Below are 23,278 nucleotides of genomic sequence, written 5' to 3'. Positions count from 1 at the left end.
GCAATAAAAACGTTTTGTTTGTAATTGGTGAATATTGATTGTGGGAAAAAATGAACTTGATAAATATTGAATAAACGAATGATTGAAAGCAAAAGTTGTAAAGAAGACAAAAAAACAAGGGATTTCTAGCATGATTTTTTAAAAATACTGTTATATTGAAATTTCAAGTATTTTCACCTACTAATTTACTTTTGTACTTTCAATTTAAAACGTGTAGAAAAAATATTAATTGATCATTTAATGTACCTACCTGGTTAATTTAAACCATCAAATAGTTAACTTGAAGTATAAGTCCACTTACAGTTGAAAATGAGAACCAGTTCAATGGTCTAACCTTACGTAGAAATGAGTGAGAAGCTACGCTATAGTTATATTACCATGGTGTAACCTTCCACAAGCGATGTGGAACTTTGCACCAGTTATATTAGTTAAGTTACTCCAGAGCAGTAGATGCAGCTATGCTTCCACCAAATTTAAGGAGTAAGGTTGATTACAAAATTGTTTTTTATAATGTGGAAGTTCACAACTTGTAGTAATAAGTGATGGGCTTTACACTACGTAATTGTTTTCTTCATTTGAAATTAGTAAAATGAGCTATTAAAGTAGAATACTTAAAAATCAGTAAAATCTACTCATTTTTGAGAACTTCATGTTTTGATAATAGAAATGTTATTTTAATCCTCACGGTATAATAATAGCCTGAAGATTATATTAACGCCCTTTATTATAATCACGTTGTGTATCACATAATTATAATAATCACGTTGTATATCACATATCATACGTTCACTGAATAATATCTATTATGGCTTAAATATGAGAATAGAATAAGACGAGATCATATTTTTATGCATTACAAGCTTATTTTTCACACAGAGGTATCGCTTATATTTGAGCTTGTTTCTGGACCAAGTGTACTTAAGAAAAAATTGTGCACCGAAGTACTCATTTCAAAATATTTTATTTTTAAAAGTTTATGAAAATAATCTGCTCTTCATTTCTTTCTTCCTACTTTGGCCGATCGTCCCTAGCCACTTCGCGAATTGGCCGGCCAAAGCCCGAAATCAAGAAAATTTCGGGCTTTGGCCGGTAAGTTTTCAGCAATGCCGGCCAGTTCGCGAATTGGCTGGCCAATTCGCGAACTATCCAATTTCGGGCTTTGGCCGTAACATATATATTTTTTTGTTTCTATGGCATTGTGGCTTCTAAATGGATTAACCGATATTGATCTTTTTTTTTCTCTGTTTTACAGATGACTTAAGATTATTCTTAGCTAGAATTCATCATTGCAATGCTTTAATTACTGAAGATATTAATTAGTGAATTTTTGAAATGTCGTAAGTGGAAACTCACTTGCACATTAAAAATATTACTAGCGATCGAAAGAACAAAATTTTCTGCACCTGTTGGAATTTGGAACTTCCAATTTACATAGCTCTCGAATCAAAACCTCTTTTAGCAGATTTTCAATACAATTCTAAGCATTTATACACGCAATTAGTAATGATTCATTTTTATCGATAAGAAGGGCTTTAAAAAAGATTTTCAGTGTTCTCTCTAAATTCTGCTTTTTCAACTAGCAAATTTTAGTTTAAAAAAAAGTTGTGATTGTTTCCTTTTCCCTTTTTTCCTGTGTTATCTTGAAAAAATTTCAATACATTTTCGTTCTGACCCATAAGGTTCATTTTGATATGAGGTTGGCCCTATGGATTGGGTTTTTAAAATTTTTAAATTTAGTATTTTATTAATATTTTATCAATTGCAATGGCTGGGGCTGCAAAAATATCAGCACTTGTAGAATAGGTGCCCATGCCCCAGGAAATTCAAAAATCAGCCGAAAAATCAAACTTGAAAATAAAAAGTGCAGGTTTAAGTTTTTAGATTTTCTGAATAATAAATAAATAAATGAAATATATATATATATATATATATATAAAATTAGGCAAACAGAATTTCAAATATTAAACAAATCATAAATTATTAATGATGATAAAAAGGAAAATTGCAAACAGCTGTTGAGTAGGAAAAGATAAAGTATGAATTCAGAGCTGATCAGCCATGGAAGATTCATTAATTATGGTCAAAAAACCAAAATTTTAACTGTGAACTAAAAGAGAATGTTTAAGCTCCAGTGCAATATAGAGTAACAATGGGCAAAAGCACCACTTGCTAAACTAAAAACAATAAACTAGAGCTCAAACCTAAAACTAAAAGCATTGCTTAAAAGTTTTTTAAAAGTAAATATTAAAATACCTTTTGTGAAAGGAAAAATTTATTAATATTTATTATTATGCTTAACTTTTGCATTTTTCATCCTTTAAGGTCCAAGTAATGAATGCTTAAGAGAAGCATTTTTTTCTTTTTCAATAAAAAGTAAAGTGCAAATATTCAGCAACCAGGCTCTTTTTTTTAGTTTTAATGAATTCTTTACTTTCTCTCTTTTTTTTTAAATATTCCTCCACCCCCCCCCCCCCCCCGCCCATGATAAAGCTATCAGAATATTCATGTTCTTATTGGAATTTCGGCATTTACTCTTTTGTAATGCTGCATATGTATACAGAGAAAACACAGGGAATTCTCCCCTATTTCTTAGCATCAACCCTGCAGAAAGATTTGCCAGAAACTTTGATTGAGCTTTCACTTCTAGTTTTGAATTCTTATTCTCTGAAACTTGAAACTGATGTTGCATCAGTTCAGTTTCTCTTTCCGTTACTTTTGCTTTGTCTTTGTCTCCAAATGCAAATATTTTAAATGGTTCAATCCCTGTTGGCTTGTTTGAATCCTTTCATTGTCATCAATAGTTCATCATCAGTAAAGTTGCATATCTTTTAATGTTGTTAGATTTCAGAAATTTTCTTATACAATAGAAGCGTTTGCCACTGTTATTCTTTTCCTTACGTCTTGGGGCTTGGAATTGTCTGAATTAATTTCAGAGCCAAGGTAAGTGGAGAAATTCCCCTTTTCAAATTTGTATCCTCCCAGTTTGATGTACTTGAATGTATCAGCATATGTCACAAATAAATTGCATCTACTTAGTTTTACTCGGATTAATTAAGAGGATAATTTTCTTGGCCTCTTTCTAGATCCAAAAAAGCCTGCTTGAGGTCAATAGGAGTTCTTTCTATGATGTTAATATCATAAGCATATGCAATATTTTGGACAGTTGTAGAGGAAATGTCTCCTAGTAATTTATAAGGTTGGCTCTAAGGGTTTGGTTTTTAAATTTTTAATTTAATATTAATATTTCATGAGCTATGATGACTGGAGTTGGAGGAATGTAGGCATTTGTAAAAGGATTGGCCAGAGGCTTCTAGTTTTCCCCTTCAGTTTTAAATTGTTATTCTTTGAAACTTGGAACTAATATTTACATCATTAGCTCTGTTCCTCTCTCAATAACTATTGCTGGAACAAAGTCTTTGTCTCTAAATGCAAGTGTATTAAGGGGGGAAATCAGTTTAGACTGGTCAAAATATCCACTTTTTTATGTCATAAAATGTTAAACTATTAAAGAATATGTTGCCAAAAATTTCAGTGAAAAACTCTGATTAGTTCCGAAGCTATGAACTCTTAAAATGACTGTGGAGATTCGAAAACATACACAGAATTTTTTTTTTCAAACGCGTTTTTCTCAAAACGACTTTTTTTCCAACTGGTGGGTACTAGCTCAAAGAGTTATTGACCAATCGTTCTAAATATTTGTGTGAATTTAATTTATTCAATTATACTCTATATGAACTCTTTGATGATATTATTCATAATTTTTTTTTAATGCAAGAAATGTGAAAAAATGGTAGAAAATCATAACATTGTAATCAAGCAACTTAAAAACGTGCAATTTTCAATTTTTTTGATCACAATTAGGTTCGTATTCTTAGTAAATATGTTGTATTGGGGTAAGAAAAATTGTAATGATTACAGACAAAAATTGTGGCTTCTGTAGTGCCCACCAGCGATGGTGACTGCCCATGGACAGCAGCTTTTAACTTCACTTAATCTCGTGGAAATGACTTCAAAAAATTATGAGGTGTGCTTCAAAAGTTGAACAAACTATCCTCCAAGTTTAAAGAAACTCTGATTATTTCTTTCCTGTTAAAAAACTTCTTAAAATTGCTTCTGTGTTTGTAAAGCTGTTTATTTTGGGTAGTTTGAATTTTCCTTTCACATATTTCATGCTACATAAAATAAACAACCCTACAGGCAAAGAGGAAGCCGTCATTAATGCCTTAGGGTCATTCCATGTCAAGTGATCCAAAATTTGGGAAATTTTTTCCCTCACCCTTTTGTATTTCTTTGAAATTTCGCTCATCGATTGTACCCTTCGAGGTAATCAAAAGTCCAAATTTTTAGATTTTTATCTTTTTTTTTTTATTTATGACACTTTGATTTTTCAAAAAACCCTCTTTTTTTCATGGATGCTTGAACATAAAATGGACGATAACTCAGCACCAAATATAGATAGAAAGATTTGGTGAAAAGCATTTTAAAGTACATTAGTTGTTGTTTAATGGAATATAAAACATAACTAATTTCAAAAAAAAATTAATTTTTGAAAAATTAAAATTTTAAATTTAAATTTTTCAGAAAAGGTATAATGAATTTTTTAAAAAATTCTCAAAAATTTGTGAGTATTTTATCTTCATTTGTGCAAATGTTCAAGTTGGGATCTCAATGGGATCATATTTTTATGAATTTTTAAATAAAATTTGACTTATGAAATATAATGGATATTTTTCAGATTCTAACTAGTTAAATATGGGGTTCTCTTACTGGGGATGGTCTAGTAAGTAGTAATTGATAATGACTATGCTTGAAATGAGCTGACATGAATTTGTAGATTGGTAAGCTCCCCCCCCCCCACTTTTAATCTTTTTTTTTCAAAACTTTTCAAAATGTAAAAAAAATAATAATAAATAAATAAAAAAAAACCAAAATGAATAATAAACTTATTAAAAGTTGATAAATGTTCTTCTTTAATGCAAGAAAAAGCCCCACCCCCCGCACCACCACTTTTATTGTTATTTTTTTTTTTCAAAACTATTTTCAAAATGTAAAAAATAAATAAATGAATAAAATAAAACAAAATGAATAGAAAACATATTAAAAGCTGGTAAATGTTCTTTAACACAAGACAAAGTACATTCCCCCCCCCCCCCACCCATACGATTAACACTATACTAGTATCACGCCTCACCTGATGCTTTTTTTTTTTCAGACCAAGTGTTTCTTTTTCAATCCGTACTTTACAAAGTGTACTTGATTAATTCACTATCTGATAAGGAAATTTATGATTCATTTCATCCCATACCCCTGCACCAACTTTCAATTTTGAAGGGAGGAGAGAAATAGTTTGCCCCGAGATCATAGCAAAATAGAAGTGTTTCCCCCCCATGTTGTTCCATTCTTTTCACACTAAACTAAAAATAAATCTAAGCATCAGATCATATGTCTGTCCGCATAAAACTATCTTTCTACAACATAACATTTGAAGTGCAACTGTTTTTTTCTTTTCTTTAACGCTAGTTTTCTTTTTAATTTCAGTTGTAAAGGAGAGCAATGCAGCAAGATCTATTTACAGATATATTAAAAATAGTTATAGATCAAACAAATTTTGCTAGTTTGAGCGTAACCTTCCATGTTGTTAAGCTTCATTCCAGATTGCCCCCCCCCTCCCCCCTACCGTCCCACTTTCCGAAAGAAAAAAAGCTGCAAATGAGTGGTTCTATTTTTGTCTGTTAAAGTTTTTCTGACTTTTAGTTTTTATGACCCCCATCCCCATTTATAAGGCTTAGTCACTACTGATATTTAGCAGCTTTCCTCCCAGTTTATTATGAATATAACTCTTACGTGCCAGCTTTTTTTTTTTTGAATACAGTTTTGAAAAAAAAAAAGGATAAAAAGTGGTTGTGTGTGTCGGGGGGGGGGGGGGGGGGGGTACTAATCAACAAATTCATGTCAGCTCATTTCAAGCATAGTCATGATCAATTACTACTTACTAGACCATCCCCAGTAAGAGAACCCCATATTTAACTAGTTAGAATCTGAAAAAATGTCATTATTTCATAAGTCAAATTCTATTTAAAAATTCATGAAAATATGATTCCATTGAGATCCCAACTTGAAACTTTGCACAAATAAAGATAAAATACACACAAATTTGAGAATTTTTTTAAAAAAATTCATTATACCTTTTCTAAAAAATTTAATTTTAAACTTTAAATTTCATTTTTTTTAAATTAAAATTTTTTTTAAATTAGTCATTTTGCATATCCCATTAAACAGCAACTAATGTACTTTAAAATGCTTTTTACCAAATCTTTCTATCTATATTTGGTGCTGAGTTATCGTCCATTTTATGTTCAAGCATCCATGAAAAAAAGAGGGTTTTTTGAAAAATCAAAGTGTTATAAATAAAAAAATAATAGAGATAAAAATCTAAAAATTTGGACTTTTGATTACCTTGAAGGATACAATCGATGAGCCAAATTTCAAAGAAATACAAAAAGGTGAGGGAAAAAACTTTGGATCACTTACATGGAATGACCCCTTAGCTCCCTTGCCTTTACTCATTGTCTTGAAGTAATTAGCATACTGTAATTATGATTTCAAGAAGAAATCTTGGTTTTTTAAATAAATAGTGATGAAAGCTTAAGCCATTACTGCTTCATGTTTTTAATTTAACTGCTAAAACTGAATGAAAATTTTGCCATCATGTTATTTGCTGTTGCCTCAAATTATACAAAGGGTTTTTTTTCTTTGATTTTAAAAATTCTGTTATTTTAAAACCAAATTATATACATACTAGCAGTACCCGCACAGCGATGCCCGTGCTAAAAATTTAATGGAAGCCCGTTGAATAAAAAAATTGATTCCCCCTCCACCTCTAATGTGAAATGATCGTTTTTCTTTGTATAAAATGCGTACACACCTTTTCAAAAAAAAAAAAACTATTTAAGTTTCTTTGGAATTTAAAATTTATCATTAAATTATATTTGCAGTTGCTTTAAAACTCTATTTAGCGAGTGAAGCGGTTTTTACTGCAATTTAAAATATTTTGCCAAATAAACAACAAAAAAAGCATCAAATAATGTCGTTCATATGTAAAAATAATTCCGCGACTCTATTGTTTATTGCCAAACTTGCCCAGCAACCACGCTATCATAATCGATCCGTCTAACGAAAGAAAAAAATACATCCCGTGGAACATTCAAAAATCGTCGTCAGGAAAAAAAAAGAAAGAAAATGTCGTACATTTCACTTGGGTAAAAACAAATCAAAAGTTTCTTTTCTTTCAAAACAATGACTTAAATTAACGGTTGCCTTAAAATAATAATCCTAGACTGAACCTGCTCAGCGCCTAACACGCCAAGCGACCCGGCCCTTTTGCGAGTGAAGCGGATATTTTTTGTTGGTAATAATAAATGTTTCGCCAAACAAACAAAAAAGTATAAAATCACATTCAGTAGCTTTTAAATCTTTATATATTAAGAGCTGTGTTGCCCGTCTTTGCCCGGTCTACCGTGAGAATAAAAATTGTTTCAAGTGACATATATTCAACAACCAGGCTTAAATAAAAGAAGAAAAATAAAACACCATGCAAAACTACCCTTCCAAACAATGACGACAGATATTAAAATACTTTTAAGAAATTAAAATGCGAAAGATGGAATTTAAAAGTGCAATCATGGAAATACAAAATAAAATAAGTTTAAGAAAGTGAAAAGAGAAAAATGGAAAGAATTAATGGATTCAAAAAGCGTAACCATGGAAACTCGAAAATAAAATGGTTGACAATCCGAATCAAGATGACATATTTCGAAATTGATTTAAAAACGCTTGTAACTTTTTTTCCTTCGAAGATAGAACCTAATATTTTCGACCATAGGTCGAGAGAGATCTGGAGTAAAAAATCTCGCTTTTTCCAATGCTGTTAAAAAGAAAACTGTGGGACAATTCCTTCACTTTTTATTGATAGATTTAATGAAGAAAGTAGTGACTAAATTTCAGCTAAGCCTAAAAAAGTTTGAGCTAAAAACGCAAATTACTCCAGCTGTAATTAAGTTAGAGCATTGAAATAAATTGTTTAGAACGCAGAAAATTCTACCCTTTTTAACGATATATAATAATATGTGCAAGTAATTTTTCACCCCTTTAATAGCCAATAATAGGCTTTTTACGTGAAATTTGGGCCTAAATTTGACTAAAAAAAGAACTATTTATCGCATTTTTTCGAATTATAGCCTATGTTACTCAGTAAGAAAGCACCTTTCATATAGTGAAAGAATTTTTCAAATAGGTGCAGTGGTTCCGAAGATTACCTCGAACATATAAACACACAAAAATCCGCCCTCTCTCTTTATAATATTAGTAAAGATATGTTTTGAAATTAATTGATTGTTTTTTGCATTTTAATGTTTGTTACAAAAGTAATCTAGATTTATTTTTGACAAATAATGAAACCATTTGAAATTGAATTACCTTGTTTACGTAAGTAAATAAATAAATATATATATTAGTGATTAAAATGCTATATTCATTCATTAAAACCTAAGTTCTTGATTAGAGAATTGCTCAAGACTGATTGTTAAAAGGTTTCAGTTTGTTTTACATAAATATGTCTATTATTTATCTAAGAATAATTATATTCTATACTATCACTCAGTTCAAAATTATTTCCATATTTACGTTTTATTTTTATCATGATTAGATAGGTCTTTAAGTGTGGTTTAAATAATTTCTTAGAATTCTTATTCTAGCTGGTTACTGGTTTAGTATTTGTTTTAGATTTCCTATAATATTTCCTTGCAGTTAATATACTATTTTTATTTAAAAAAGGAGCACCTTTTCAAAATATATTTTCTATTAACAGCTTAGAATGTTTTAAACACTGCATTTTATTTAATGTGCAATGGTTTGCAAGAAGGGCAAAGAAAGGTTATTTTTATTATCATTGGTAACGTAAAGCAGGGAAATTTAGTGAACTTAATCAGGGAAAAGTCGAAAAAAAATTTCAGTTCCTGTCGCCATCCTGCTTGATATTGATGCATTACCACAAAATTGTTGGGTTTTAAAATTTCAGATATTTGATTTTTCACAAAACAGTTTGATTCTTTTCATTAAGTAAAATAATAAAGTTCATAAAAAAGGAATCCTGACAAAAAGTCCTAGACAGACCCCTTATACTAATTCCCCGGGGCGCCGACTTGCAAAAATTATTGGAGGGGGGGGGGGGCTAAATATCTTCAGGAGTCTAAAGGGGCATGTAACTCTAAGAGGCCTCTTTGCCCCCCCCCCAAAAAAAATTATCATATTTTTGTTCCTTTAAAATGCCAGTTTACATATTTTCTTTTCTTCTTTTTCGGAATTATAGTTTCCAAAACGTAATTTGGAACTTTCCTGTGGAATTTTTGAAATAAAAGTTGCAAAATACTAATCCGAATGATCTTTGGTGATGTTAGGGATAAGGGCAGTGTGTGTGTGGGGGGGGGGGATTCCCTGTGGAAATACCTCGAAACCTTAATGTTAAAAATAGCATTTTGAGACTATCTGTGGTAATGATGTGGAAGAATTTCTCCATTTCAATTTCTCCAGAAATTTTTTGGAACTGAATTTCAAAAATTGCAATTTTGGACAATCTTCAAAGAGGTTAGGTAAAAGGTGGTTAAGGGGTTCCTCCCAGAAAATTTGGACGCTTAGTTCTATAAACTAAGTGGGCCATCTTTGATGACGTTAGGCAAAAGAATTCAGTTCAGAGCATTTCTCCAAAATTTTTAGAAATTGAAGTTCTGAAAATGCAGCTTTAGACCATCTTTTAGCAATGTTAGATAAAAGTGAGGCTTGAAGACTTCCCCCTGAAATGTTTTTGAAATTATACAATAGGCTATTATATTTCATAACGTTAGAGGAAGGGATGGGGCTTGGAATCCTGTCAGAAAGTTATTCAAAATTGGAAGTCCCAAAAATGCAATTTTTTCTTTTCAAAATTCCCATTAAATTTCATCATTTGAAAAACTTTTTAATTATTTTCTTTCCAGAGGGTAAACCTCCCTTGTACTGAATTACCTGAGGAAGCTCCTGGTTTATTCAAATTACCTGAACCACCAAGAGAAGAGAAATTCAATTGTCCCACAAGTATGAAATGCATTTTGCATGTTGTCTCTTTTTAAACAAATAGTGATCTTATTTATATTAATTATCTGTGCTTGTTTGGAAGTTACTTTAGCAAAAGTGATGGATAAGCAGATGTTATATTTTGGTCATTATCTTTTTTCATATGAAATAATGTGGGCGTCGGCACGCCAGAGAAGACCATGTAGACCAATCCCTCATTTTTCCATGTAGGACACCAAAAATTCACTTGATTGTGATTTACTTGTTATTAGAAAGCCGAACGTATGATAAAGTGCTATCAACAAGCAGTTTGTTATCAACTGGGAAAAGTAAACAGTTATAATGAAAGAGTCTTGTCAAAATTGCCTGATAATTTGTAAGTAAATTTGTTCGTTCATGGTTTGGCAGGGTTTACCAGTTTTAAAGAAGTTAATTGTTCTAGAAAACCTTCTTAATGTAGTTGACGAATTCAAAAAGGAAAATCTTGCTGTGTGTAACCATTTTTTCTTGTAATTTGATACCTTAGACATGTAGACTGCTGTGCAATAGGGCCATGATTAGCATTATCTGAACTCTGGTGTCCTTATTAAGACACTGCAGGTAAAGGGTACAATCTAGTACTGCATATGTTGTACAATGTTCATTGTATGTTTATACACACAGTTCCTGCACACATGTGCAATGCACATGTGTGCAGGAACTGTGAGCAGGAGTGAACAAAAAACAGAAAATAATTTCAGTGAATCGAGTGTCAAGATTGATTTTTCTCTTTTCTACTGAAGTAAATAGGGAATTTTTGATAATGTTTTTGCATTTATCAAATGTTTATGAATATGTTTTTATGTTGACTATGAAGAATTTTTTGTTTTTTTTAGCTTGATATTCCTTTTTGGCCTTTTTTTCAGAGTTATGGCTTTATTAGGGAACTTTGTTCCTAATAAGACCAATTCATCATTTTTTGTAAAACTGCTAAAAAATGTAATTTAAACTTAAGTTTTGGTATGGACTAATTTTTTTTATTTCTTTTATACGAGTCATTTGGCGAATGTACTAAACTGTTTAGCCGTAAAACATAAACATGTAACAATAATCAAAAAATAAATTTTCAAAAATAATCCATTTGTTGTTGTAGATAAATAGGCCGTTTGAAATCTTGAACAGGGAAACAAATTGGAATATTTAGGGAAATTGGGGAAAATTCCATTTAAAAATTTTTTTTGAAAATATCAGTTTTTAAAAATTCTTATAATATTTTGCACTGGGGTGAAGTTGTTTGCAAATTTGAGTGAGTTAAAAACTGGTAATCTTCAAGTTCTTAAATGTGCTTAAAAAGGCACTTTTTTTTTCTCGTTTTACTAGCATGTCCTCCAAGTTGGTGATTTTTATATCTACCTGAAAAATAACCATTTTTCCCTTCAAGCATTAAATCAGCAACTTTAATAAATGTTAAAATTTATTGTTATCACCAAAACTTTAAAATGCAGAAATTTGAACATTTCTTTGGTTTAAAATAAAAATTCAGCCAATGTGAGAAACATATTTTTCTTGAATGCATTTATATAGATAAGATTGAGGGTACATTTTTTGTCCATGTCCACCACATTTCTTATTGAACCCCCTTGTAGGTCCTGCAATGTATCCTTTCCATTCTTGTCAACAGCGTACATAAAGACTTTTAATTTTTTTCGCCCTTTCTTTTTCAAACTTGTCCCTTTCTCAGTGTAGGTCTTACTACTGTGTTGCCCTTAAAGTTCCCATGTAAGATCATGCCTTTTCTTTTGTTTTTTCAAATCTATGGTGTAGTTTTCCTAGAGTAAAATATTTAAAAATAAAATAAAATAAATATTTAAAAGATGAAAAATAAAATGATGCATGACCATTGTGGTAGTCCTTTTGTTCTATTAGATTTGTTACCAATAAATGTATTAGACAGAAAAGCTCTATTACTAGCGCTATTATATTTTTGATTTAAAAATAATTCTTGAAATGTGAAATTTCTATTTTTGTTTAAATTGGGAATTTTAACAATTTCATTTATTTATTATTGATCAAAATTCTCTTGAAGCTTCGTAACTTTGGAGCTTCGAGCTTCCGCACCACAGACCCAGGTTCCGTCACTGGATGTGTTCAACTTGGCCCTCATCCCTTTAGTGGTTCAATAAGATGCCTACCCTGCATGCATTGGAACTAAACAAGAAAATATCTCAAAGCAATACTTCAAATATTTTCCATACTTGTCTAAATTGATTGATGGCTTGAGTTTTTACGAAAATGTCGATACTTTTTAATGCAGTGTGCCCACATAAGTCTGTTTCCACCTCTATAATTTCTCAACAGTAAGAGCTATCATCTTGAAAGTTGGGCCTAAGTATAGTAAAAATTTCATGTGCAACACAATGAAGCGGGATATAGCGAAACCTGCTTGTAAAACTCGGAGTTTGTATTCTTAATCTGTGGAAGAAGTATGAATAGTACGGGAAAAGGTAAATTACAAAGGTTTTCAGCATCATTGATTTCGGAAGAAACAGGTACATTGTCTCCTGTTTATGTGGGAATTTTCAAAAACAATTTTTAAATACTTCATTAATTTGAAGTAATCTCATTGTTTAACATTTTGCTGCCATAGTTATTCATGGTGTTCTGTTTTAATGTGCAAGACCTCTATTTTCGTAACCGTTAGTCCTAGATGCATACTTCCAATTGCAAAAATGTTCAAAATGGTGCAGGGTTAAGTCATTAAAAGTTTGAAACAAAAATAAAAACAAGTCAAACATTCAAAATTTAACTTTTTATATGGGTCCTAGGTCCCTTAACTTATGTTTAGGGAAATAATCTCCATCAAAAATGATTCTGACACAAAACGTTTGACATTGGTACAACCAATATTCACGGAGATATGAAACACAGCATTTTGTGACTTACACCACTTTACAGTCGCTGTCAATAACACCTTTTGGAGGGAAATATAGCAGTTAACAATGGTTTAAAATTATATGTCTGCATAGAATGCGGTTTTACAAATCGATTGAGGTTTTGCAGTGTGTTTTTGCATATCATGGCATAACATTTGCATTTTTTTTTGAATAGAAATGAAAAATATAAATAATTAGTTTTTTTTTCTTCTACAACCTGTCATTCTTATGAAAGGACGATAAGTTCCAATCTCATCTTCTATATAGTCCCTTAAAACTTTGAATTCGAATATCTCCTTGAATTTTGATCGCACAAGTATCAAATTTTTTGTGTTAATGACTTGCAATGGAGATTAACATAAGTTAGGGGACCTAGGGTTCGTATAAAAAGTTAAATTTTGTATTTTCTGACTCATTTTTATTTTTGCTTCGAACTTTCAATATCTAAACTCTGCATCTGATTTTAAACATTTTTTCAATTGGAAGTATGCATCTAGGACTAACGGTTGCGAAAATAAAGGTCTTGCAGGTTAAAACAGAACACCCTGTATATAAAATCGTTACTTTTTTCTAAAAATCACTCATGAGAAGAAGCTTCTAACTTGAAATTTTAACGGATACTGACATTGAAGTCACATAAAAAATATAGGTTTTTTTTTAAAAGTAATGTGTTACCAGAATAAACTTTAAACTTTTAAGTAAACTTTAAAATGTGTTCAAATAATAAAACTATGTAATATCAATTTTTTAAGCTTTATTATGATAATTACAACTGTAGCACCTTGTGAAATGCATTTATATTTTCATCAATAAAAACATAAACTTATACGTACATCTTTTTACTTTAATTGACCCTTTTGAACCCTAAAAGCAATATATTACATCGAAGGTTTTTTGTTCAGACAAGTGAAGGTCGATAAAACTTAGCCACTGAAGAGTTGAATTACAAGTTGAAAAATTATTCACCGTGTCCAACATTTTTGTAATTGGAAGTATGTACAGGGTTGCCACGCACATGGAAAACCTGGAATTGTCTGGGAAAATAAAAATTGCCTAAAATGATCAGGGAAGTTCAAGGAAAAATCACAAATTATTGAAATTTCTGGAAATGTTAGGGAATTCTTCTTAATTTTTTCAATCTGATAGTTAAAACAACTGCACAATTTGTTAATGCTAAAGTACAGTAAATGTCGCATTCCAGGTATGCGAATTTTCCTGATAGACGAGAGAAAGAAAATTCAAGCTCATTTTTAAAGAATGAATGTAATAAGGTTACAAAGAAAAAGAAAGAAAAGAAATATCCATACAAAAATCATAAAGTTCTGATTTATATCACTACATTTTATTTTGCCTCTTTAGAAAAAAAAATCCAAGCCATGCTTAGCTAGAAATTACTAGTATTTTCCGCAATGCATCTGTAGCCTTATTTGTATTTTAAGGGCTTTCATTCTGCTTTTTTTCCCCTATGAAATGAATGATGTTCACAACAATTAAAAGTCTCAACATTTTTGCTTTTATAGGTTAGAACTTTTTTTTGGAAACATGCCAACATTGAAACTGTGGCTTTGCCGAAAATTGCTTAGTGTGTTTGAGATTTCAGTCCTTTTGTAATCAGTGTAATTAAACTTTTAGTTTGTCTTAACTTAACCCAAATATAGATTACAATTATTGATAATTTTTTTCTAAATTTGAAATTTTTTTCTAAAAGCGACTGGAAATTCTGGAAATGTCAGGGAATTTCATTCCTGAACTTCTGTGGCAACCCTGTATGTACCTAGGAGTAGCAATTGCAAAAATAGAGGTCTTGCAGGTTAAAACGGAATATCCTGTATAATATTAATACACATGTGCCCTCCATATGTAAATATATTAACTGCAGTGATGTAAAATCACATAATTTTGTCAAGTTCTTCCTCTTAACTTTTTATTTGTTTTAAATTAAATTTATGATTTATTTAATACAATATAATAGTAAAACCAAAAATGATTTAATGCAATAAGCCAGTATTTGTTTATTTTGTATAGTCTAATAGTTTTTATGTTGATTGAATATAATCATTTGATTCATAAATTTAAAATTAATCACCAAAATTTTTGTTTATAGAAACAAGTGTTTTTAATAAATTGAAAAGGATTGAAGACGTCAGGTAATGTGTATTATATTATTGAAATTTATTCTTTATTATTAAGGTAGAAATTTATAAACTTTGAGTTTTAATACTGCCTAATGATTTTCTTGCTAAAATATGCATGTAAAATCACAGACTGGTTCAAGTTCAAAATTGAAAAGTTCTCTTTATGCCAAACATTTCTATAGCATTATCATTAGGATGTAAACATTTGAAACAACTGACAAGTTTCTTAGAAACATATTACATTAAACAGAGGTTAGACATTTTACATGTATATCATGAAAATCTAGCAAAAATATTACTTGAAAAATTTAAAACTAAATTTTATTCTTGTATCTGAATTTTATGTATTATTCTTGTATCTTCCTTTAGACCAATTTCTGCCATGGGCAGCTAAATGGCAGCATTTGCAGAAATGAGTTTTTGAGATATTTGAAGAAACACATTTTGGATCCAATGCAATATCGTTATATCTCTTTCGGACATATTGCTTTTCTTCTGTCTCCCAAAATATTTAGCCTAAAAAAAAAAAAACTTGCTGCAAGTTTGAAACCATTCATGAAAACATTAGTCAGAAAAGGTCTTTTTCGTCTTTATTTTGTCAATGAACAAAAGAAAGATGCTTCTACTCTTCTGAATTTGCTGGAAAAGCAGCTTCAATTCCTCTCATCCAAATGAATGTACCCGAAGAATATTTTAATTTAAGATATAGTTTGGAAACTACTTGCAATTTTCTTTTGTACTGATACTAAGGCCTTTACAATGAATGAGAGACAGCAGGCAGGTGTCATACTGGTCCAAGTAGAAGAGAACATATGTCTCTGGCTGCCTTTTAGCACAAAAAAGATTTGGTTGGTTGCACAAATCGGGATTTGCATCAAAGAAAGGAAGAATGACCTGGATGGGCGAAAGAGTTTTCTGGAAACGTTATGGTTACTTATACTTTTCACATCCTTTTTACAGCAAATCGAATGGATTAGAAAGTCTATTGGTAATAAGAGGGAAATGGAGTGCTCACTCTTAACCTTCCAGTAGTTAAGAAAGATAGTCTTCGTTTAGTGTTTACCTTTCTGATGCTGAAAATGTACTTAATTTCAATCTTTTTAATAGGTGTGATAGTATATTCGTAAATTCCATTGAAACCATTTGAGAATTATGTCAGAAAAAAAAATGCTAATTTACTTGTATGTTGAATGGATAACTATTTTTTTATAATCGATATAACGAGATTACTGTACTAACAATAAGGAAATGCTGCAACTAGACTGTTTTTTTTCAGCGGAATCCGAATAAGCAAGCTTGTACAATACGTAATAAAAATGCAAAAAAGAAAATGAAGCATTTTGCAGTTACTGCCCTTTATCTGCCCACCGTAGCTTTAATAAATGGTTGATCGAACAATGGTACCACAACCATTTTTTGTAGATATTCATATGCCATTTTTCCCGTGGATGATTGTGATATCTTTTAATTTAGATCTAAAATTAGAAACTCAAAAGCAGCTGCTCAGTTTCTTGCACCTCCAACATTCCAAAATGATAAAAGTAGCAATTCATCTACCACTTCTTATTCATCTAGAACTGATACTGAAAAAAGTATAGAAGTAGTACCTAAAAGAACAGTAAGTACTTTTGTTTTCAGATTTTTTACTTGCAGGAATACAATCTTTTACAAACATATTGCTATAAAAAAAAGCTTCCCTTTCAACTATTGCTCCTCCCCCTACTCATCACAAATTCAAACCCCTTCCCCCTCAAAGTGAGACATTAATTGTGAAGGATCCTTAAGTGCTTAGTGGTTGGGGGTGGGGGGGGGGGGGTCAGTAAAAAAAAAATCTTTTTCCCCAGAGAATGAATGTTTTTACTGTGTTTCAATGGTCTAGTAACCATGCACATCAGACCTAACGTTCGACTTGGTAATTCTAATTTTTAACTAAGTTGTTTATGTTATTGGTCCAATACATCTAAATTTGATCTTGAGCGCCAAATGCAATTTTTGCATAATATGAAAAAAAAGTGAAATTTTGGACTATTCTATAGTTTTGCCGATTTTAACCCTAGACGACTAGCTTTTCAATAATATCTACTATGGATGTTTTTAAAGTGGGCTAAATTTGCTACAATATGATACTAGAACTGTCTAGACCCAATAGTTACCGAGATAAAACCTTTACAAGTTTATTTTTTTCGAACCTCACAAGTGTTAGCAACATTTTGTCATTCTAAATGAACTTAGACCCTGTTTCTGCCAACCCTTTCTCTCTCCTTCCCTCAGCACATTTTAGTGGGACCTGAAGAAGTTTAAGCCCCCCCCCCCCCACACACACATCAGGTTTCTCCACCACCTTTCATTTTTCAAATTTCTCATTTTTACTCCTTGCCTTGTACGTTTTATGATGGGATGTTCAAATAATCAAATAAAAAATAGGACAAGATTTAATAGATGCATCAATTAAGGTAATTTTATAATCAATTATTCAGTTAAAAGCCTGCTTGTGTTTTTTGAGTGGTTTCTAAAAATTGAGAAGTTGAGAAAACAGATACATTCTATAAGCCTGTATCTCGGAAACTATTGGATCCAAGTTAAAGTACAAGTAAATGTCATGGGACTTGCGTGATTCTGATAACATTGACCTTGATTACACTCAGCAGTGCCTACTTTATATTGAAATCTTCTACCAACATATATATATATATATAATGTTAATCTTCAGTGTTAGTTACAGACAGATGTTAAGGCATTTTATTTAAAAGTATTTTACCTTTTCTGTGTATGCATCTCAAGTTGTTCCAATCATGTTGCACTACAGTCGACTCTAGCTACAACGCGATCTGACTTACGCGAAATGGCTATAACGCGAATTTTTCACGAGTAATGAATTTTAGAGCTAATTCGAATTTTTCGCCCACAACATGAATTATTTTAGAAGGAAGTATCAGCTTCGTTATTGGCTACTAAATATTGATTTCGTGAATGTTATTACGTCCCTTTGAGCATCACTGACAGCCAAAGTTCCCGCGCCAAACTAGTTTAGTGCATCAAATAACCATAATGGCACCTTAACCTTCATCTAAAGTTTGAAAATGTGAAGAAAAAGAAAGTTTCTGATAAAAAAAAAATTTAAAAAGGCTAAGATTCTCGATATGCTTGAACAATTACAAAACGTCAAAGGTAGCGCGACAATAAGTATGAGTGGATCTTCCATATGTACAATTAAAAGTCAAAACAAAAAGATATCCGTAAAAGTTTAGAACTTAGTTTCAATATTGAAGGTTGCAAAGCAGTCTAGCAAAGTAAAAATTATGAAAATGGAAGCTACTTCGCGCTCTTGCATTGTGGATTAATAAAAAGATCAGGTAGAGGAGATGTAGCCACAAATTGAAACGTTTTAAATAAAAGGTGAAGCGTATTTAAAAATGTATTAGATAAGAATAACGATCTGATCTTAGAGCATAAATCATCACTAGAATCCTCATTTTTAATTTGTAAATATTGCTACTGTATCTACTGTACAATACTATTTTGTGCATCATTTTAATTTTACTGCATGCAGTGCGTACCGTGTTGTTTTATTTTATATCTTTTATTCCCATTGGTCATTCATTTTGTACATCTTAAGTGTTCCATGTTGAATAACAGTTTTTTATTTTTTTAATACAGTAAAAGTTCAGTTCTTTATGGAAGAAACTGTAATGGTTAAGGAATGCTTTAGAGCAGTTTGAGGGGTGTTTATAAGTGCCTAAAAGTATTTGGTATGCTTTAAAAAAAATGTATGCATGTATTTTTCCACAACGCGAAATTTCAACTTACGCGAGGAGTCTTGGAACGCATCCCTCGCGCAAGTCGGGACTCGACTGTATTTTGTTTTTATTGTTTCACAGTTTGGAGCTAAAAATACTGACCTCCATTCTGGATTCAAGCTTTCCTCAAACTTTCAGAAAATGACTATTGTGAAACCTGTTGCCTTTGAGAAGCCTAAGGAAGGAAGTTCTAAGGCAGTGAACAAAGTATGTTTCAATGTTTTTATTGTAATTAGTAGTCATTTTGTTAGGAAAGCAATTTAAATGTGTTTCGACTTAATTTGATTAAGTTGGTCTCACTCATCACTTCTTTTTCATGTTAAACCTTTGGTAATTGTTAAACTGTTTAAACTGTTGTCCACAGCTGATGAGCTCTGGATTCACACTTTATCTTTTCCTACTTAATAGCTGTTTGCATTGTTCTTTTTTATCATCATTAATTATTTATAATTTGTTTAATATTTGAAAATCTGTTTGCTTAATTTTTTATTTACTTGGCTTTTTAGTTTTGCTGCGTTGCGCATCTATGGGCTCTTGGTGTGGTCTTTTCAATATTTTTCAGTTTTATTATTATTATTATTATTATAATATATATATATATATATATATATATATATATATAATATACATATATTTAACTTGATTCACTCATGTTAGGTCCTGCAGCCTGGGATGTTCTTGCAGGGTTGCCAAACTTTTTTAAGCAGTAATGTGTATTAAAAGTGAAAAAAAAAATGTAGTTTCAGGCATTAATGTGTAGTCTTCTAGATACAGGCCCGTCATTTTGAAATTTTCCCTGTGGGGGGGGGGGGGGGTAGACAAATGGTTTGTATTCAATACATGTTTGAGGGTAAAACTACAAAATAAATACAAAAATACATAATTACATTTTATTTTTTAAATTTTAGAGGGGGCAATTACCCCCTTCCCATTTGCCAAATGAGAGGCCTGTCTAGCTAGCATGGTCCCCACCCCCACCATAAAAGGGAGAATTACAGTTTTCTTATGCTTTTAAATTCAAATCAAGCTCAAATTAAGCAAAGAGATGCAAATGCGTGAAGAAAGTATGAAAAAGAAATAATAAAAATAATCATTAGGAAGAAAAAACTAATCTAAGGTATCATACATTAAAATAATTTTCTAACTGTCAAACTCTTAAAATAATTACAAGATGCAAAAGGATTGAAGTCTCAAACAAAAGAAACAAATTTGCTTAATGGCACAATTCCAAAAAATAAATTATGTCAATAATTATCAAAATAAAGAATAAAATAAGCTAATCTTTAGTAGTATGCATTAAAATAACTGCTAATTGTTCAAAATATTAAAATATTTATAAGATGCAAATGTATTAAAATTTCAAACATGGAAATCATTTCCATGACATATTCGCTCAATGCTGGAATGTTTCCAAAAAAATGTTTCACTTATTATTGAAATTAAAAATAAAAATCTCTAATTTTCGGTAACGAATGTTAAAATATCTATCATTTATCCAAAATATTTAAAATATTTTCAAGATGCAGAAGGGTTGAAATCTCACACACAAAAAAGCAATTTATTGTGACATATGTGATTAGTACTACTGCCCTCTTTAGTAAAAAAAAATAATAATTTTGTAATAACTATAAATTAAAATACATTGGTGAAAAAAAAAAATGCATCACCCGCAATATCCAAATATTTTTAGCATTTATAAATAATTATGAAATATTTAATGGTTCTTGTATCATATAACACGAATTGGCATCGGTACATGACACAAGCTATTGCATAAGATTGCATCATTCTTCTAACTGTATAAAAAAAACAGTTGAACGTTTGACACATTCATTTACGATCTGGACTTATGAGTTTCAGTATGTCGAAATACGTTCAACTGACACCACAAAGAAAGTGTTGCCAAATGCATTGGACAAAGGATTGTCGTCATGTTCCATAGCAAAAAGAATAAACTTCCCAATCGACTGTTGTTCGACTACTGAATAAGCTAAAGAGCATTGGAAGCACATTAAGAAAGAGTGGCAGTGGTTGTCCACGAATATCCAATGCAGCGCAGGACAGGTATTTGATACGACTCAGTCTTTGGAACAGACAATCATCTTCCATAGATCTTAGAAAACGAAGGAGGAAAACAAATCGTGTGTTCAGGCCACGTCTACTGTACGAAAACAACTGTGTGTTGCAGGTTTGGTGGCATGTCGACCACGAAAGAAGCCGTTGACCAAAAAGAATGAGAAAACAGCGTCTAGACGGGGCAAAAGCTCACCAAGGGTGAACTGTCGATCAATGGAAATCAGTTGTGGTTTCGGACGAGTCCAAATTCAATCTGCATGGCTCTGACGGGTAGCACACAGTTAGACGCTGCAAAGGAGAGGAATATCATCCCGACTGCATTCAACACACAGTCAAGCATCCCGTATGCCAGATGGTTTGGGGATGTATTTCTGATCAAGGAGTTGGTGGGCTTCACTTTGTGCAAGGAACAGTAAACGCTCAGGTGTATATTGGCATTTTGGAGGAGAAATTGCTTCCTACTATCCGGGATCGCTTTACTTCAGTTCCAAGCGTCATTTTCCAGGATGATTCTGCTCCGTGCCATAGGGCAAATCTGGTAAGTAACAATTTAAAAACCTTTATCCTGCCATTAGACTTAAATTGACATGGAATTTAGTAATTTTTTTTCTCTAAACTCACAAGTAGGTTCAGAAATGGAAAAATGAGCATGGGGTCAGTGCCTTGGCCCGGAAACAGCTCCGATCTGAATCCCATCAAAAACTGTTGGAATAGAATGGGTGTAGAAGTGATGAAACGTAAGCCAACATCACTTGCAAAACTCGGGGAATCAATAATTCGTGTCTGTCACCATGAACTCAGTAAAGAATACATTCAATCACTCATTCATCCAATGCCCCGTAGATGTCAAGCTGTCATTAAAGCTAAAGACGAATCAACAAAATATTAGGTTATATTTCATGATGTTCAAACATTTCCATGTTACTTCCAAAAAAGTTCAAAGTGTAAGCTTGCAATTTTGCTTCCTGCTTGAAAAGTCAGCAATGGAATAGTTTACCAAATGCTTCAACAAGCTTTCAAGAACGATGCTTTGAGACATACACAAATTTTCGAGTGGTTTGGTCGCTTTAAACGTGGTAGCATGAGTGCTGAAGGTCATGCTCGTTCTGAGCGCCCTTTAACGTCTCAAAATCATGAAAATGTTGAAAAAATCCACCAAAAAATCTATCAGAGTCATCATTTTACGATTGACGAAATTTCAGAAGAAACGAGTGATTTGGAACTCGCACAGGCGATGGGACGAATGGTTCCTTCACCATGATAACGCTCCCGCACACTCATCCTTTATTATTAAGCGGTACTTGGCCTCTAAGGGGTGGCCAGTCGTTCTTCACCCTCGTGTTCGCGAAACCTAGCCCCCTGTGATTTTTTTTCTGTTTTCAAGGATGAAAAAAAAAAAGAAGCTTTTTGATGATGTAAAGGCTGTAAAAACAATTTCGCAATGGGCTCTGGACATGGTCAAAGTGAAAGAGTTCCAGGGGAAGTTCTAATAGTGGAAAAAAAGAATTAACCAGTGTATTGCATATAGACCAAGAGCTGACCCCCCAAAACACGATTTATCTCTTTTATGGCTTGTGGCCGGTTAAAATAATAAAAAAATGCAATTTAAAACTTTGGCTCGAATCCCCCCCACTAATTTTGGGTCACACGGCTGCGTGGGTGGATGAAAGGTCAAAAAAATGAAAAATATCAAAGTGATGAGTTAAATGGCTAAAAACTATATAATAGCATTAAATTAATAAGAAAAAACCCGTAGCTAATTTCCCCCCCAGCTATGTTGGGGCGAATGTGGTGCCCCCCAGGGGTAAAGTATCGATTATGAAACTTAAAAAAAAATGATCACTTTCGTGGGGGGGAATTTTACAGGGTATTAGTTTCATTATTTTGATTGCCAAAAAAAATTCCCCCCCCAGTAACTATGGGTCAATTTGTCAAAAAAAATTTTTTTTGTTCCTCTTTATTTGGTTCAAGTCGAGTATTGTTCGAACTTACGCATGACTGTTTAAGTTGCAAAAAAAAACCCCCCCAAAGTTTGAACGTTTTTTCATTAAAAAAAACTCGTAGCAATCCCCCCCCCCCCCCACACCTATGGAGGGGGTTGCTACGCGGTGCGCAGTTTTACAACGTGGTGCCCCCCCCCCCAGGGGTGAATTGTCGATTGATTAAATTAAAAATAAATGATCACTTTCGTAGAGGGAATTTTACAGAGTATACATTTAATTGCAAAACAAAATATCTCCTCCCCAGCAAT

General features: G+C 31.9%; 1 protein-coding gene across 2 annotated transcripts in view; it reads left to right on the top strand.

The window, feature by feature from the left end:
- The window catches only part of LOC129224586 (uncharacterized), a 78,480-nt gene that overhangs the window by 30,177 nt on the left and 25,025 nt on the right, over positions 1 to 23,278 (top strand). For both annotated transcript variants that reach the window (XM_054859070.1, XM_054859069.1), the window contains exons 6-9: positions 10,032 to 10,128; positions 15,124 to 15,166; positions 16,628 to 16,772; positions 19,033 to 19,158. In XM_054859070.1, the coding sequence (XP_054715045.1) occupies positions 10,032 to 10,128; positions 15,124 to 15,166; positions 16,628 to 16,772; positions 19,033 to 19,158 (411 nt within the window). The remainder of the gene's footprint in view (positions 1 to 10,031; positions 10,129 to 15,123; positions 15,167 to 16,627; positions 16,773 to 19,032; positions 19,159 to 23,278) is intronic.

The sequence above is a fragment of the Uloborus diversus genome, chromosome 6 (genome assembly GCF_026930045.1).
Source record: "Uloborus diversus isolate 005 chromosome 6, Udiv.v.3.1, whole genome shotgun sequence".
Taxonomy (NCBI): Eukaryota; Metazoa; Arthropoda; class Arachnida; order Araneae; family Uloboridae; genus Uloborus; species Uloborus diversus.
Note: the sequence above shows the minus strand (reverse complement) of the source record. Positions and strands in the feature narration are given on the sequence as shown.